The sequence below is a fragment of the Aplysia californica genome, unplaced genomic scaffold (genome assembly GCF_000002075.1).
Source record: "Aplysia californica isolate F4 #8 unplaced genomic scaffold, AplCal3.0 scaffold00007, whole genome shotgun sequence".
NCBI lineage: Eukaryota > Metazoa > Mollusca > Gastropoda > Aplysiida > Aplysiidae > Aplysia > Aplysia californica.
The window spans coordinates 907,510-922,788 of record NW_004797277.1 but is presented as its reverse complement, the minus strand read 5'-3'; the positions used below and the strand labels follow the sequence as shown (position 1 = coordinate 922,788).

Sequence of the window (15,279 nt, the reverse complement as noted above, 5' to 3'; positions counted from 1 at the left end):
CTTCTCTCTCTCTCTCTCTCTCTCTCTCTCTCTCTCTCTCTCTAATTCTATCCGTCTATCTCCCTCCCTCCATACCCTTCCTTTCTCTATTGCCCTTTCTTTCGGTCTTTCTTTGTTCCTCCCCCCTCTCTTTATCTCTCTATCGCTCTCTATTTTTCCCCGTTTCTCTCTTTCTCTTTGTACCACTCCCGTGTTTTCTCCCTCACCCCTTGCCCCTTCTTATTAACAGACACAATATTTTCCGTCTTTTCTCGTCCAAACTCTTCTTTAGCACACTTTTATACCCTTCTCTATATCTAGACCCTTCTTTCCCTGTCTTGGCAGATTTACGTGTCCCTAGAGTATATAAGACCAGTGTGCCCTGCATGCCGTAAAATACCATGGGTACTAGCCGATAAAAAAGCCATAGCAAAAACAGTATACCCATATGAGAATAATGATGTGGCTTGAAGACTTTAGGGATTCAGAGGTGCAGAGGTAATCAGGATTTTCGAGGCCACAATTAGGATATCAACACGTCATGTAATTTTCAATTTTCAGAAAACAGTCCCTGCAGACCCGGCACGTCACCATGGCAACAAGAACACAACTTTCCTCGGTATTTACCTTGGCCATGCTGACACTGATGAGCCTTCCGAGTTCAGGACAAGGTTAGTTAATAGAGAGATGGAGAGAGACGAAAAACATGCACACACACACACACACACACACACACACACACACACACACACACACACACACACACACACACACACACACACACACACACACAGCGCCCACGTGTGTTTGATGGGGAACAAAAATGGACTTGAAAAATAGCAGAGTGTCTTTTTTTTAAGTTATTAAAAGAAACAAGAAAAATATCCAGTTTCAGTAGGGTATACTTTCTTACTATATAGCTCTCAGTAAATAACAAAAATAAAAACTGTTGGAGGAAATGGAAGAAAAAAAATCACGTTACATCATTTTTGTTAAATTGAAATGAGATTGATGTTGCAATTCCTCCAATGTGAATTGTCTGCCCTTTGGGAGTTTCAGAGTCCACCAGTTTCTTTGCAGGAGATAGTCGCGGAACAAGTTACAATATTATTTATGTTACACCTAGTAAGTGCACACAGAAGAAAGCCATGTTCAGGATGAACCAATACTGTTGAGGCCAGCCAATTTTTCCGTCACGTTTGGCTATCATTTTAAAACACATCTGATAAAATCCTTTAAAGACAAATTAGTTTGGTTTTCTTAACCACTATTGAATAGGTTTGATCTCAAGACATAACCGGCCAAGTCTTTTATTTTCGCAATAATTCAGAGGAATACTGTTGGCCATTTTTGGTTTTCTGAGTCAAATTCAATTAAGTAAATAAGTAAACCCGACCCGATCCAATCTGGTCACGTATTTGACAACCAATGAGTACCACTTCTCAGATCAAATACAGTTTGTTGTGACCAGCTCTGTGGTGTAAAGGTTAAGCTCCTGGCCTTTGCACGTAAACATTTTAAATTCGTTTCTCGTGTGAAGAAGAGTATTAACTGTATCACGTGTACCTGTTCCAACTAAGATTCTTTGTCGCATTTAGCCCTGGTTGGCCAAGAAAGGCACGTTCGAAGCAGCCCGCTTCCTAAAAGTTCTAAATTGAGTCAAAGTCCAAAGAAAACGGTCACAATCATTTGTGTTGCGTAAACTGTAGAGAAACCAGCACCTTCGTGTATCAAAATCTCATAAAGAGTGTAAAGCTACGTTGCCAAGAAAGAGAATACATTGAAGGAATGGTATCACACTTGACTGCCAAAAACAAAACACTCATTAGATGTAGTAGCTGGTTGGCTTACGATCTGGTGTGGTTTTCTCCTTCTTTCTAATCAAACAACTCTATTTGTTATCTTTCATTATCCTTTTTTGGGTTTGTTACTCTTTTCTAACAACTTCAAATCTTCGGCACTTATATAACCTTATTGCGTTTTAAGTGCTATTCAACTCTTACTAAAACTAAAAACGACCTACACTAAACCAGCGTTCATGATGTAGCAGTTAGGCGCTTCGACGCTTCACGCAGGAGACTGGAGTTCGATTTCCAAGCGGGAACAATTTTAGTCGGGGATCTCCGTCTTTCTGTTGGGACGATGTATTCCTCCCAGCCCGGATTGACCCTAGCAGGCAGCGTCGAAGCCCACCTCTTAAATGATATCTAGATTGTGTCGATGTGTGAGCAAAACACCTAAATCAAAATGAAGTGTTCGATTGTAAGGAATTCTTGAACTCCGTGCGTTTGGGCATTCACCTTGGCTTCCTCTTACGTCGGCCTTCCTTTAAAAAAAATATCCTTCGGAAAGGGACGTTAGGTCCTTGAAGCAGCGAAGGGGTAAGATCGACAACTTTACCCCAGTGGTTCATATCGTTCATGTTCCTCGTCGTGCGTCATGGCAGCCTTATCAACACAAGGAACCCGCACAGTTTACACAGCCTTTGCCGTGGGCGTATCCTTTTGTCCGCTGACAAGAATAACTCTTTATAATTTCAACTTGATATCTCTGAAAAAGTTCCCTCAAAGAACAAACAGTAAATGTCTGTTGACTTAAAAAGAATTTTGTGTAGTCTCATGACTGAATGTTAACTACATTAATCTTGACAGTCACAAGCATCAGTGACTAAGCACATATTACAATGGGTTCTTGTTGACACTATGTTGTTTAACGCTAAAGCTGGGTCTATAGATCAGAAGCATTAATGTCTGAGATAACTCATCTCTGGCACTAAACAATATTATGTCGACAAAAAATTCGGGGTAATATTATTAAGCTCAGAATAAAATAATCGTCTTTAATTTAATGTGATTTGAGCAAGTAAACCACAATATATGTGCAGAGAGTCCACTCAGAACGTTATTGGTTTCTTTTTTATTTATCAAAAGTATACACGGTGCTACCGAAACAAAGATAATGATAAATGTGTCTCGACGCGGTGGAATCAGGAGCTCCTCTATTTTTGGGAATGTGAAGTTATTGGTGGGGGCTCTCGTGGCCTAGAGGTTAAGGTGTTGGCCTCTCATTCAAAGGTCCCGGGTTCGAATCCGGGTAGCGACCGAAAAATTTTCTTCTCTAAAATTGTCTCCTTTCTCCTCCTTTCAAGCTCACTAGCAATGTTCTGTTGTCTGCTTTCATTTCCACTTTCTGCCCCTATCCACTCACCTCCATTGCCCCCTCCTCTGGGCTCCTGACTCTTTTTGCAGCCTATCTACTGCTACTCCTTGGCTCCTCTTTACTGCTGTCTTTCAGCCACACCTCTGATCTTCTGGTAGGAAAGATCTGCGCCTAGCCTTCTCGGACAAGGGCGAAAAATCTTGGAGGGCTCGTGTGCAAGTTGTGCACGTTATAGGATCTCTTGGTGGTCTAAAATCAATAACAGTAGGCTTCGGCCGCCACTCGGACAAAATTCAAAATTTCCTACCAACTGAAAAAGTTTAATGTGTCCCGCGTGCTCATAAGACCTTATGCAGTTGCGAGCGCCGTAAAACACTTTACCAAAAAAAAAAAGAAGTTATTGGTTGCTGTGTTAATCACCAGAAACTATTCCCCTCACTCATTATGGAGAACGTCTTGCAGAAATTAGTAAATTCAGGTACCTCGGCAGCAGTACCTCCAAAACTGCAGGCTGCATTGTTTGGATCGCTTTTGTGCCCACGTAGGCAAACCCATTCAAAGACTCTCTCTCTCTCTCTCTCTCTCTCTCTCTCTCTCTCTCTCTCTCTCTCACACACACACACACACACACACACACACACACACACACACACACACACACACACACACACACACACACACACACACACACACACACACACACATACACACACACACACACTTGAAGTCACACCAACACAGACGCGAATGCACACAAGTCATGCAAGAACGCTTACATACACACATTGAGAGGTTTACAGATACAGTACAAAATGGTGATGAGATGCGGAAGCTAGCGATATAAATATCTTGTATCTTAATCTATTATTTGATGAAACGCATAATAACCAATGTTTTGTTCTTTTATATTTTGACGCTATTGACAGTTGGTAACTTATCTTAGCGCTTACTATATTTTCATGAATGACCTACAAACAGACACACACACACACACACAGAGAGAGAGAGAGAGAGAGAGAGAGAGAGAGAGAGAGAGAGAGAGAGAGAGAGAGAGTAGATGAGCAGGAATATTGAAAGAGATGGGGTAGAGAGAGAAGTGGTAGGAAGAGAGGGAGAGAGAGGGAGAGAGAGAGAGATACGGAGAAGGAAAGAGAGAGGGACACTATATTATTTTCATGACAAATCAATTATATCTTTTCAGCAGAATGCAACACCCCAGTTGGTATCGCTGACCCAAGCCTACTACCAGATGACAGAATCGTCGTCTCCTCGGAAGCCCCGGGCCATGGGAAAGAGTTTGTCCGATTCAACTGTTGCAAAGGTTCGTTGCCTTCATTGCTGAGAAGTTTCCAGCTATGTTTGTTCAGAAATGATAACTTGCTCATGTAAAGCACATAGAGCTTGCTGTCGAGTTGGGTTGTGCGCTATACAAATGCTATTAATTATTATTATTATTATTATTATTATTATTATTATTATGAATATTATTATTATAGCTTGTTCGTTCATGAAATATAAGTAAAGCCGAGAATAAGGCTGTATGGATATCTTCAAAAACCAAATTTATAAAGCAGTAGAACAAATGGCAATGAGCTGGAATTAGAAAACACAAGGGTGTGCAAAGGTCTACACAACTGCTGTGTGGAGAAGTTACATGTGTACAACGTTTACCTCTATCCTAAAGGGGTGGACGGCTAGAGAAAGGAAATTCTGTTTCCACACGCTTGAAAGAGTGAGGGGGGAGGAAAAGGTATGTGCTGGTCAGTGGCGGTGGGTAGTGACGGGCTCACGGGCTTGAGCCCCTGACCCCTCCCCACCCACCACTCCCAACTCTATCCCAAAATAAAGGAAAGTTTCTCCATAATGAAATAAGCAGTTGAAACTGTTAGGACCACATGCAGTGAACACAGAGTGATCAACTCGGCGGCTTGCTCGTTTATCCAATCACTGTTGTCACCGCTTACAACTGTAGTAACCCCGCAGCCAATCAAATGTCTTTACGCTCAGCAACGGATGAGCCATTTCTCACGGCCCGTCCTTAATGAAACTCTTCATGTAAAAAGGTAGAAGACTGGGAAAAAATAACACTGTATCGAGGGTTCACACTCTCCTAGCCCTGACAATGGGGAGAAAGTTTACAACACACTTTCCCCCAGTGACACAGATACCTATGCGCTCATTGGTTCTTTGTCGGGTGCGTTCAACTTTCTCAACTACACGGCCTAATCCAGCTCATAGAAGTAATTATTATGTTTGAACTGCTGTGTGTGCCTGTTTTTGTTTGTGCCGCTTCGATTTAACAGTTATAAATGAGGCCGAACTACTTTTAAGGCAACTTTTTCATCACATGAAAATTAATTAGAGGAAATTTGGAGGTGAATCGGTTTCGTCCCCACCATCAACAAAAATTAAACTAAGAACAAAGAGATGGAAAACAAAGCTAACTCTTCTCCTTTGAATGGTTCTTTAAATGCCGTGGCTCACCGTGAGTATAGAAAAATCATCACTGTTTAGTTCTTATAGCTTGCTATTTGGTGAAAAAGAACTGGAAGCAACCTAAGCCCCACCCAAATTTTGGTCCACCCACCGCCACTGGTGCTGGTTCGGGGACGGGGGTGGAGGCAGGAAGATCCGATGACCTATACGGTCCTACCTTACGGATCTTCAACCTTATTGTACCTGGAAGTATACATGAATAAGCAGATAGACTTTTGCGGTGAAAAGAAAGGTAGCAGCTTAGAACTGTTTCGCTTGCAATGATTTTAACCTTGGAGACAAATACACAGCTTTCGTTTGTTGGATGCTTGGCTTTTTGTTGAGTAGTGGTGTCTTAAGGGCCAATGGATGTTGTTACTATCATTATGAGAGCAGTAAAGTTGCACTGTTCATGTACAAGGAACACAGAGGCGTAACGTTTGTGAAAATAAAAGCAACTCTCTCTCTCTCATTCTCTCTCTCTCTTTCTCTATCTATCTATTTATCTCTCTATCTATCTATCTATCTATATATATATCTATCTATCTATCTATCTATCTATTTATCTATCTATCTATCTGTCTATCTATCTATCTATCTATCTATCTATCTATCTATCTATCTATCTATCTATCTCCTTCTCTCTTTCTCTCTCTCTCTCTCTCTCTCACACACACACACACACACACACACACACACACACACACAATCACACTCTCTTTCTCTCTCTTGCTCTTCCTCTCTCACACACACTCCATCTCCCTTTCATCCCCCCTTTCCTTTATCTATCAATCTATCAATCTATCTATCTATCTATCTATCTATCTATCTATCTATCTATCTATCTATCTATCTATCTATCTATCTATCTATCTATCTATCTATCTATCCATCTATATATCTATCAAATGCAAACATACGACCAAATATACAACAACGATACTCATACACACATAAAACATATAAAACACACTCACATGAACATAGATACACACACACACACACACACACACACACACACACACACACACACACACACACACATACACACACACACATAATATATATATTTATATATATATATATATATAATATATATAATATATATATATATGTATAAATATACATATATATATATATATATATATATATATATATATATATATATATATATATATATATATATATGTGTGTGTGTGTATATATACTCACACGCACGCATACATGTATAATAATTTTCATTCTCAATTTTGTAAGTAAATGTGCTCTCATGCAACCATGACGATTAATTATTAATGAATTTAGAACTCTCACCCAAAGAAAAAAATGCAACTTTTTTATTCCCGACTTTTCACAGGCAAAATTGGATCTGCTTGGTGCCCAGATGAAAATGACCCTAAACCATCTCTCGAGATTCGGCTCCCCAAGGAAGTTCCTGTTGGTAAAATTGAGATCCAGGCTCCATATACCGACAAGACTTCCAACGACCCTTTGATATTCTGCCCACAGAATTTTCTCAAGTCCTTCGACCTATCGGTTAAACTAAAGGGTGTTCCAGGGTTCGTCAGTTTGCAAAAGGTAAGCAAAAACAGATCAGTGTGATTATATACCATGGATGTTTCATTAACTCAGGCAGAAAGTCTACCAAACAAATTATTGTCACCACAGCCGACGACTATACTTCTATTGTGATTACAGTTCTGCTTACGACTGTCCTTTAATTAGCTCGAACTGTAGCGTAGTCTTCAAGTCACTCTACAATATTTCGAAGAAAACTCATGAACTAATGAAGAGACCGTTTTGAAAACGGTTTAGTAAGGAATATGCCTGTGTCCCTGGGACAAAGTGTCTCAGTGTTTTAGACTCCAATAACTAGAACTGAAACCCTACTAAGGGTTAAATGTGTGCAGCTTTTGGGACAGACACCTTCAATAGTATTCTTTTATAGCTGTTTAATCTGCCATAAGGAATGAATGGAAAATCATGATCGCCGATGTCTGTCGCAGATCTGGCACTGGATGATGATGAGTCTGCCATATGAAAGACCTGTGACATTGTATACAGAACTCTGTGTTTGCATTTATATGTCGATGTTATGTACACTATCAGGGATCGGTCAAAGAAAAGCAGAGATCACTGCCAACTAGATTTGTTTATTCTTTGTGTCCATTTGTACCTCAGGATATGGTAGCTATTGCCAACAAGACAATCCCAGGGGTGACATGGTCTTTCACTCCCCCGGTCAACACAGATGTTGTGCGGATAGAACCTAGGGAGAGAGAGGGCCTGGCCTGTTTCAGACTGGAAATCATTTCTTGCGAACCCAAGAGTGAGTACTGTTAGAGCATCCTAGCAAACAGCGTATTCTCGTGTTAGAGTCTGCTGTTTTCATAGTCAGAATTACATTTGTTCTGGATTTGCCGATCATCCATTTTAGAATACTGAGATTTTTAGCAGAACAAGCTTTTACAGAGAGACACAAAAACCCATTTTTGTAAGACAACAACGTTCACAGCATAGCTATAAAATGGTCTATTTTCTATTTTTTAAGAACATAGAGCGTATGAGAGAACACATAGTATCAAAATCAAAGAAAAAAGAGTGATTGTTTTTTAAGGACATAACATATCGTGCAGGTACAAAATAACTAGATCTATAATATTCAAAAAATTCAAATTTCACAATATCATGTTGAGATACCCTACGCTTCAGCCGTTACAACATTGGTCTGACAAATTCGCCTTAGGCATACGAAGTAGCTATACAAAAGGAACGAAAAAAATATTGTATACAAACCGCTCAACGGTGGAATCGAACTGAATGATGCTCTCCCTTCTCTCCCAGGTCTTTGTAGTGACAACTGGTGTCTGCATGGTGGTGAGTGCAGCGGGCCCAACACTTGTAACTGTACAGCAGTCGACGGATACTACGGCGAAAGATGCGAGTACACAAGTGAGTTACAACTGCTATGTGACATGACATGAAACACCCATACAGACCATAATAATAATATGTTAGTAGGTACGTTGCATTTCAGTTAGTTCGCAAAAAAATCCCAGAAGAATTAATAATCTTCGGGCAGTTTTGTCCTGTCTTCATTGTAATCTCCGAAATTTTCGAACAAGAATCCGTTATTGGCAAGAGATTTGTTTTTGATTATCTTTGTCGATTCCTTGTTGAAAACAGTCCTGCATAAACGTGCTTGTATTGGTGTTTCATAGTTCTCACTCTGAGGGTAAATTTATGATATCGTTGCCTCGGTTCCGATCTGACTCTGGTGGTGATGAGGAGGAGGTACCATGTTTGTCTCAAGGCTTGTTGAGATTGTAGTTATAGTTTACAAACAACTGATCAATAACCGTCAGTAGCAAACGTACCTGTTTACAGCCAAAGTAAATGAATTCAGAATTAGCTCTTTTAGTGTGTTGAAAAACACGTATATTCACTGTAGATGTAACCCCAAAAATATGACATACGTACTCGTATACCTTTTGTAAACATTATAGACGTAATGTGCTTTCAAACACCTTGCAAAGTTTATCAATTAGGAATAACGCTTTGTTCTTGATTTATTAAAAAAATGGATTGTGATCATTTCAGAAAGTACAATCCCATCCTCATCCTACAAGTTTGTCCGTGTGGACAGCAAATTGCTGATAACAGAGAAATACAACTTCACATACCACGGACAACTGACCCTGGAACGTTTCGGAAACACGAACAGCGTTGTGCTACATCCCGCGAGCTATATCGACATTAAAGGTCCTCAGATTGCGACATGCCTGACCGATCCAGACAGCTGCGTCTCAGGATTTTCCATTAGCATAGTTTTCAGGTGAGCTAAATGACAATTTCATGTAACTATTTCCATATGATATTTTATTACTTTGGTATCAAACTCATCTAAGCCGTCGTCCTTTTGGAGACACGTTGCTAGTTTCACAGCAGATCTCTAAACTTGCTTACAGAAAGGATATTAAGATTATACTTTACCTGGATTTCAAAGATAGTATAGTATTCATTGAACGCTAAGGCTGGAGCACACAATATTATCTGTCTATGTTATAGAGTTACAATTGTCTTTTAGACTACTGTGAGTGAAAGCACTCGACAGGCAGCAAAGAACGATTTGTTTTCAAAGGAATGGGGCACAGACAGACAGACGGACAGACAGACAGAGAGGGGGAGAGAGGGAACTTTTTAAAAAATGTTTTGGTTTTCGTAAGCGTTTTAGGGCACTTGCAACACCATAAGGTCCAAGGACTACAGATGTTACAAGAAAGTAACACACACTAAAAGGAGAGAAAACGACTTCAGATGTTTGAAAGGAAGGAAGGAGGAAACCACACCAGAGCTTCTGCCCATCAACTACCAGAGAGAACGAGAGAAAGAGAAGATAAGAGAGAGGGAGAGAGATAAAGAGAGAAAGAGAAGAGAGAATCAGAGAAACAGAGTGAGAGACAGAGAGAAGGGGAGGGGGAGAGGGAGGTGGAGAGAGAGAGAGAGAGAGAGAGAGAGAGAGAGAGAGAGAAAGAGAGCTTGAGAGAAAGAGAAGAGAAAGGGAACGCCCTGGCTTGCAAAAGACATACGCCGTATAACCATGTTATGTCAGGTCACTAATTTAGTGAACCGAAAGTTTACATTCCCCAATTGCATAATAATGTTTCTGTAATTTCAGTGTCACTCATCTCAAGAAAAACGAGACTCAGATAATATTGTCGAGTCTAAGTTTAACTCAACCCTCTAAAGGAATGGTGTTATATTTCCACGACGACAAGGTTCACTGCTTGGTGGGCACCAGCTCTCAATTGTGGGCAATTAACAGCCATTTCGTGCTCAAGGATTTGAAGTGGTAAGATTCGACCCGGTTTAATTTTTACTCTCTGTTTTATATTTCAAACACGAACAATTAACTGTGCAGATAAACACATGACCTTAGAGGGGACAAATGAAGCACACAAATGGGTAAAAGGAAAAGTATAACCTGCTCCATCCTCACCTTCCCATCCCTGGGCTCATCAGGACAATCTGTTTCATGTTCCTGTTAGTAGCTGGAGGTCTTAGTGGTGACCATGAATCTGGGCATTAGCTCTATCTAGCACATTTGGAACAGTTAACCAAAATATTTATAGCAGACATGTACATAATATATTTTTTAAGTCTTCTATTTTTTTAAATTTGACACCTGGTGAGACAGGACATCCTACTAAAACAAAGAAGATATGTAGACAAACCATTAACTCACCATGGAACCTGTAAAAAGGTGCAGTAAAGACATGCTATTGTCATGTTTCTCAATGAACTGCGTTGAGAATACATTTAAATAATATTCTGATTTTATCATGCCTTAGTACTTCCTGTCTGCCTCAGCTTTCACCTGAGATCAAGGTTTACACAACAAGTGACATAATTTACTTCAATGTTCATGTCTAAGTCTAGATTAAATACCAAATTTTCTTACCTTGCTGAAAGGGATATTATATATATATTAATTGTATTTTCGATTTCTAAATGCTTCTATAGGCATGTTTATGATTTTTGTTAAACTTCCAAACATCTCTTTTTTCATAAGTGGGCATTAATGTGTTTGTGCACATACATTTAAAAAAATACTAATTCGATATTACGCCCCCAGGCGAGTTGTATCTATCAGAATAAAGTAAGGTTTTATACAAATTTGATAATATGCGTTTCTGCAGGTACGAGATGACAATTTCATGGAGCCTTGGACGTGGTCTTCTGCTACTGGAAAACGGCGTTGTCATTGGCTCCTCCCTCCGACCTACACCTCGGGAACAGGTGACTCTAACTCAGCCGCTCACCATCGGCTTCAAAGAGAGGTATACAACATCTCTGATTAAAGTGGCGAGCATGAAGACACTTCTCCTTTTCTGGACTGAGGCTGAAAGAGTTGGCTTCAAAAGAGGTACATTTCCATAATAATATTTGATGTTAATAGTTGGTATCTGGAATCTTTTCCGACACTCGCTGCTATGTAAAGCAGACAAAATCGTAGCAAACCTCTGTATTCTTCTGCTTGTCAGAACTTTTGAAAATAAGGTTATTGTGTTTAAAGAAGCAGATTTGTTTCAGTTTCTCAGGTTGGTTAGACACTTTCTTTCTATTATAGGGTCATTCTTGATTCCCACGTATAGATTCTGCCTGCATTTTAGGGTGGAACGGCTCCGTAACAAACGCCACTGTTTCCAAAACTCTTAATTTTTAAAAATTCGGAACCTCGAATCTCGGGGACAAGATGAATATTTATGCATTTACTATTTATACTATCACTATCATTATTGTTGACCTGACTTCAGAATCATCTTAATGACAGGAGTGCAAAAGCATTGTAACCACAGTTACGTTCTACTAATACGTAAAGCGCATATCAAATTTACATGTTTTATCTTTTTTAGAGGAGATCCCAACCACTATCGCGCCGACAACTCTACCGCCCACCACAACCACCGCATGGCCAGAACCTTGTAAGTATTGTACTGTATACATGGGATGGAATGCTAATAATAAGTGAGTTGACTTATGGATTACGTGAAATGACTTCATAATAAGAAGAGTCCTTTGGGAAGTCAGTTTACAAATGGTTTTGTCGTTGGTAGTATTCTTGCTACAGGACCCGCGGTCGAGAGAAAGTGGGTTCGGGGGTGCAAGACTCAGCTTGGTGTGACGTTGTATTCTTGAGAACTACACTTTTCCTGAATTGTCCCATTTGGCTAGGTCCTAAGTCGGAAGTTTCTGCTTGTTAAATAACCTTGCAGTGTTACAAGAGCGCTATAAGATTTTAAAAAAAGCGAGACTGAAAAAGAGAAAGAAGACAGACGTATTGCACCAAAGTAAAAGCTAAAATGTAACGTCTGTGAACAGACGCTGGGAAAATGTAAAGTAGACGTTTCCATTCGGAACCCACTTGACTAATTACGCACATCCAGGAATGCCACCGTGTGGCTATTATAGGAACCATGATGCCCTGCAAAAAATACGACATACACTTATGAGAAGATAGACCTCAACCGTACTCGCATCTGTTCCTATACTATCAGAATGGTTTTACAATCTGCTGGTACTGGTTTAACCACGCCCTCCGGCTCCTCTTCCCCCGGGGAGGGAAGGGGAGGTGAGTGAGGTGGCTGTAACTGATGAAATATGTCCTGCCCCCACCAACGTGATTATTCGTGACCTCTTCTGTCACCAAAAACGGAATCTTCCGTCTCCAGAATGAATTTTCCTGTCTTCCTATTGTGATCGGAGTGAAGGTGCAGCTTATGGGGTAATCTGATTTCGTTAATGTCTCTTGTCTCCGCATGGATATGGGAAAATAAAAGTTAAGAAATGTACACATTATCGTCAGCAAGCTGTTCCGTTGCTCTAAACCCAGAAAGCAACATTTTTCAGGAGGGAGAGAAAAACTATTTCTTTTTTTTTTAACTCATACCTACATTATGTATTTTATTGGGGGGCGGGGGGTTAGCAAGTGTAATTTGAATTTCAAAAAAATCTTGCTTAAACACATGCAAATTACAGCATGAATATGTTAAAACACTACAATTTAACAAAAATTCAAAATGTTACCTATTGTACACCTGAAAAGTTGGAAGACAATGCGACATTATGATAAGTCAATATGGCGTTCATGAATTATGCTGGTTGAAGAAGTTGTATTTGGATGGAACACGTTACTCTCTGAAACAATGATATCATCAGGAAATACAAGTAAAGTGACTGCCATTAATCCTCGACTACAGTAACAATTGTTTATTCTTTTTTTATATAGACAAAAGTACACAACCACAGTAACCGAACAGGAATATTGCAAAGAAACTTAGCAATGACAATACCAACAAATAGGGACCGGTTCGCCCGAACCGCCCCCGAAGAAACGCCACCCCGGCCATCGTGTAAAGTATTTTTTAGCTTTCAAAATACATATTAAAAATATAAATACTAATTGAAGACAACCCCCTCCCCCCTAAATCCCCCCCACTCCCCCCTCTCTCTCTCTCTCTCTCTCTCTCTCTCTCTCTCTCTCTCTCTCTCTCTCTCTCTCTCTCTCTCTCTCGCTCACTCACGCGGACTATCTCTGTTTTTTCCTCTCTCCGCAGGGGAGAGCAAGGCCAAAATGGTCTGAAGTTTTTAGAAGGCTAAACTCAAAAACATTGGGCTCTCAAACCATCTAGAGTTCGCAGTCTCCCCCCCCCCCCTTTTTTTTCATTTCAAATGTTCCACCCTTCCATATCCCACCCTTCAATGTCGTTTGTTAATCCGCTGATGCTAAGATTTTATAAAGGTTGGTCCACGGCTTACAGAGCCGTTACGAAGCTTAAACATGTCCGCCCACACTATCCTAAAGCCCACTGTAAGAAGATTTCTTGGTTAATAACTCTTCAGGCCCCAGGCTTTTCAATTAAATAGGCATCATGTTTTGGCCTAATTTTGAAGATTATCACACTTAAGCCTGGTGATTTGAGTGAAACGGAAGTAGCTAATGCTGTTGTTATAATAGACATTCTAGTTTTAAGAACGGTGCACATGTTTTAAGAGGATAAGAAGAGAAATGATACAGAACGGTAAAGGACACACACTACCAGACAAATGATGATGATAATGATGGTGAAGATGATGATTATGATGATGATCATAATGATGATAATAATAATGATAATGATGATGATGATGATGATGATGATGATGCCTGGGCTGATCCCCCCCCCTCCCGACCCTCCAACAATTCCAACCAGACCACTAGACGTTATTCAACCCCTCTCCTGTTTCTGCAGCCTGTAAAGCAAAACTTGGCATGCAATCAGGAGCCATCAAGGCAGATCAAATCTCCGCCTCTTCCAGTTTGGCAGGACACGGCACAGAGAAGGCCAGGGCAGGGTGTTGCCAAGGTATGTCGTAATGTCGTTATCCGGAAACCTATTGCTTCTTTCTGCAATAAAATGTGTAAAATAATTGTGCAGTAACAAAATAAAATTCCATATAATGGAAGCCTTTCTGCATAATATAAAGTATTGATTGGTTACATAGTAACAGCAGAATGTCTATTAAAAAAACGCCTACTCTTAGAAAGATTTATGTCAGTAGTTCTCAAATCTTTGTGAAATCTGGTGCTCGTCAAACCAAAGAAATCTAAGAAATCTGCATTTTTATGCACGTTGGGCATTTTTTAAATTTTGCTCAATATCTTTAATGTCCATCTAAAAATACTTTCATGTGTGGATTTTATTGAAAAACGTTAAACGAAGGCACAATAGATGTAAATTTGCATTTTCCAAGGACTCTCAAGCTTTAGTAGTCAGTCACCAAACTTTGTCGGTCATTTTCTCGCTTACTTTATTTCTAAAACTAAGCAACACTGTCTCCTTCAATAGCAAACATCTCGACTCCTAGCTGTATAACTTTTTTTTAGCGAAAGCAAGACAAGCGTTCAAGCTTCATGATGATACCAATAACCCCATGTGCCGAAACATTGACGAGCGCCTGATTTCACCACGTCATCACACTAACACACACACACACACACACACACACACACATACACACATACACACACACATATATCTATCTACATATTTATATAATATATATACGCATATGTATGTATGTATGTATGTATGTATGTATGTATGTATGTATGTATGTATGTAT

The 15,279-nt window shown here is 39.9% G+C and overlaps 1 protein-coding gene across 1 annotated transcript in view; it reads left to right on the top strand.

Annotated features, from left to right (window-relative positions):
• LOC101852371 overlaps positions 1-15,279 on the top strand; it is a gene marked incomplete at its 3' end in the record, with an annotated part of 64,598 nt that overhangs the window by 11,992 nt on the left and 37,327 nt on the right. The window contains 10 exon segments of the mRNA XM_013081469.1: positions 541-650; positions 4,340-4,459; positions 6,971-7,191; positions 7,795-7,942; positions 8,458-8,565; positions 9,214-9,448; positions 10,292-10,465; positions 11,313-11,539; positions 12,030-12,098; positions 14,406-14,519. Coding sequence (XP_012936923.1) covers positions 572-650; positions 4,340-4,459; positions 6,971-7,191; positions 7,795-7,942; positions 8,458-8,565; positions 9,214-9,448; positions 10,292-10,465; positions 11,313-11,539; positions 12,030-12,098; positions 14,406-14,519 — 1,495 coding nt within the window.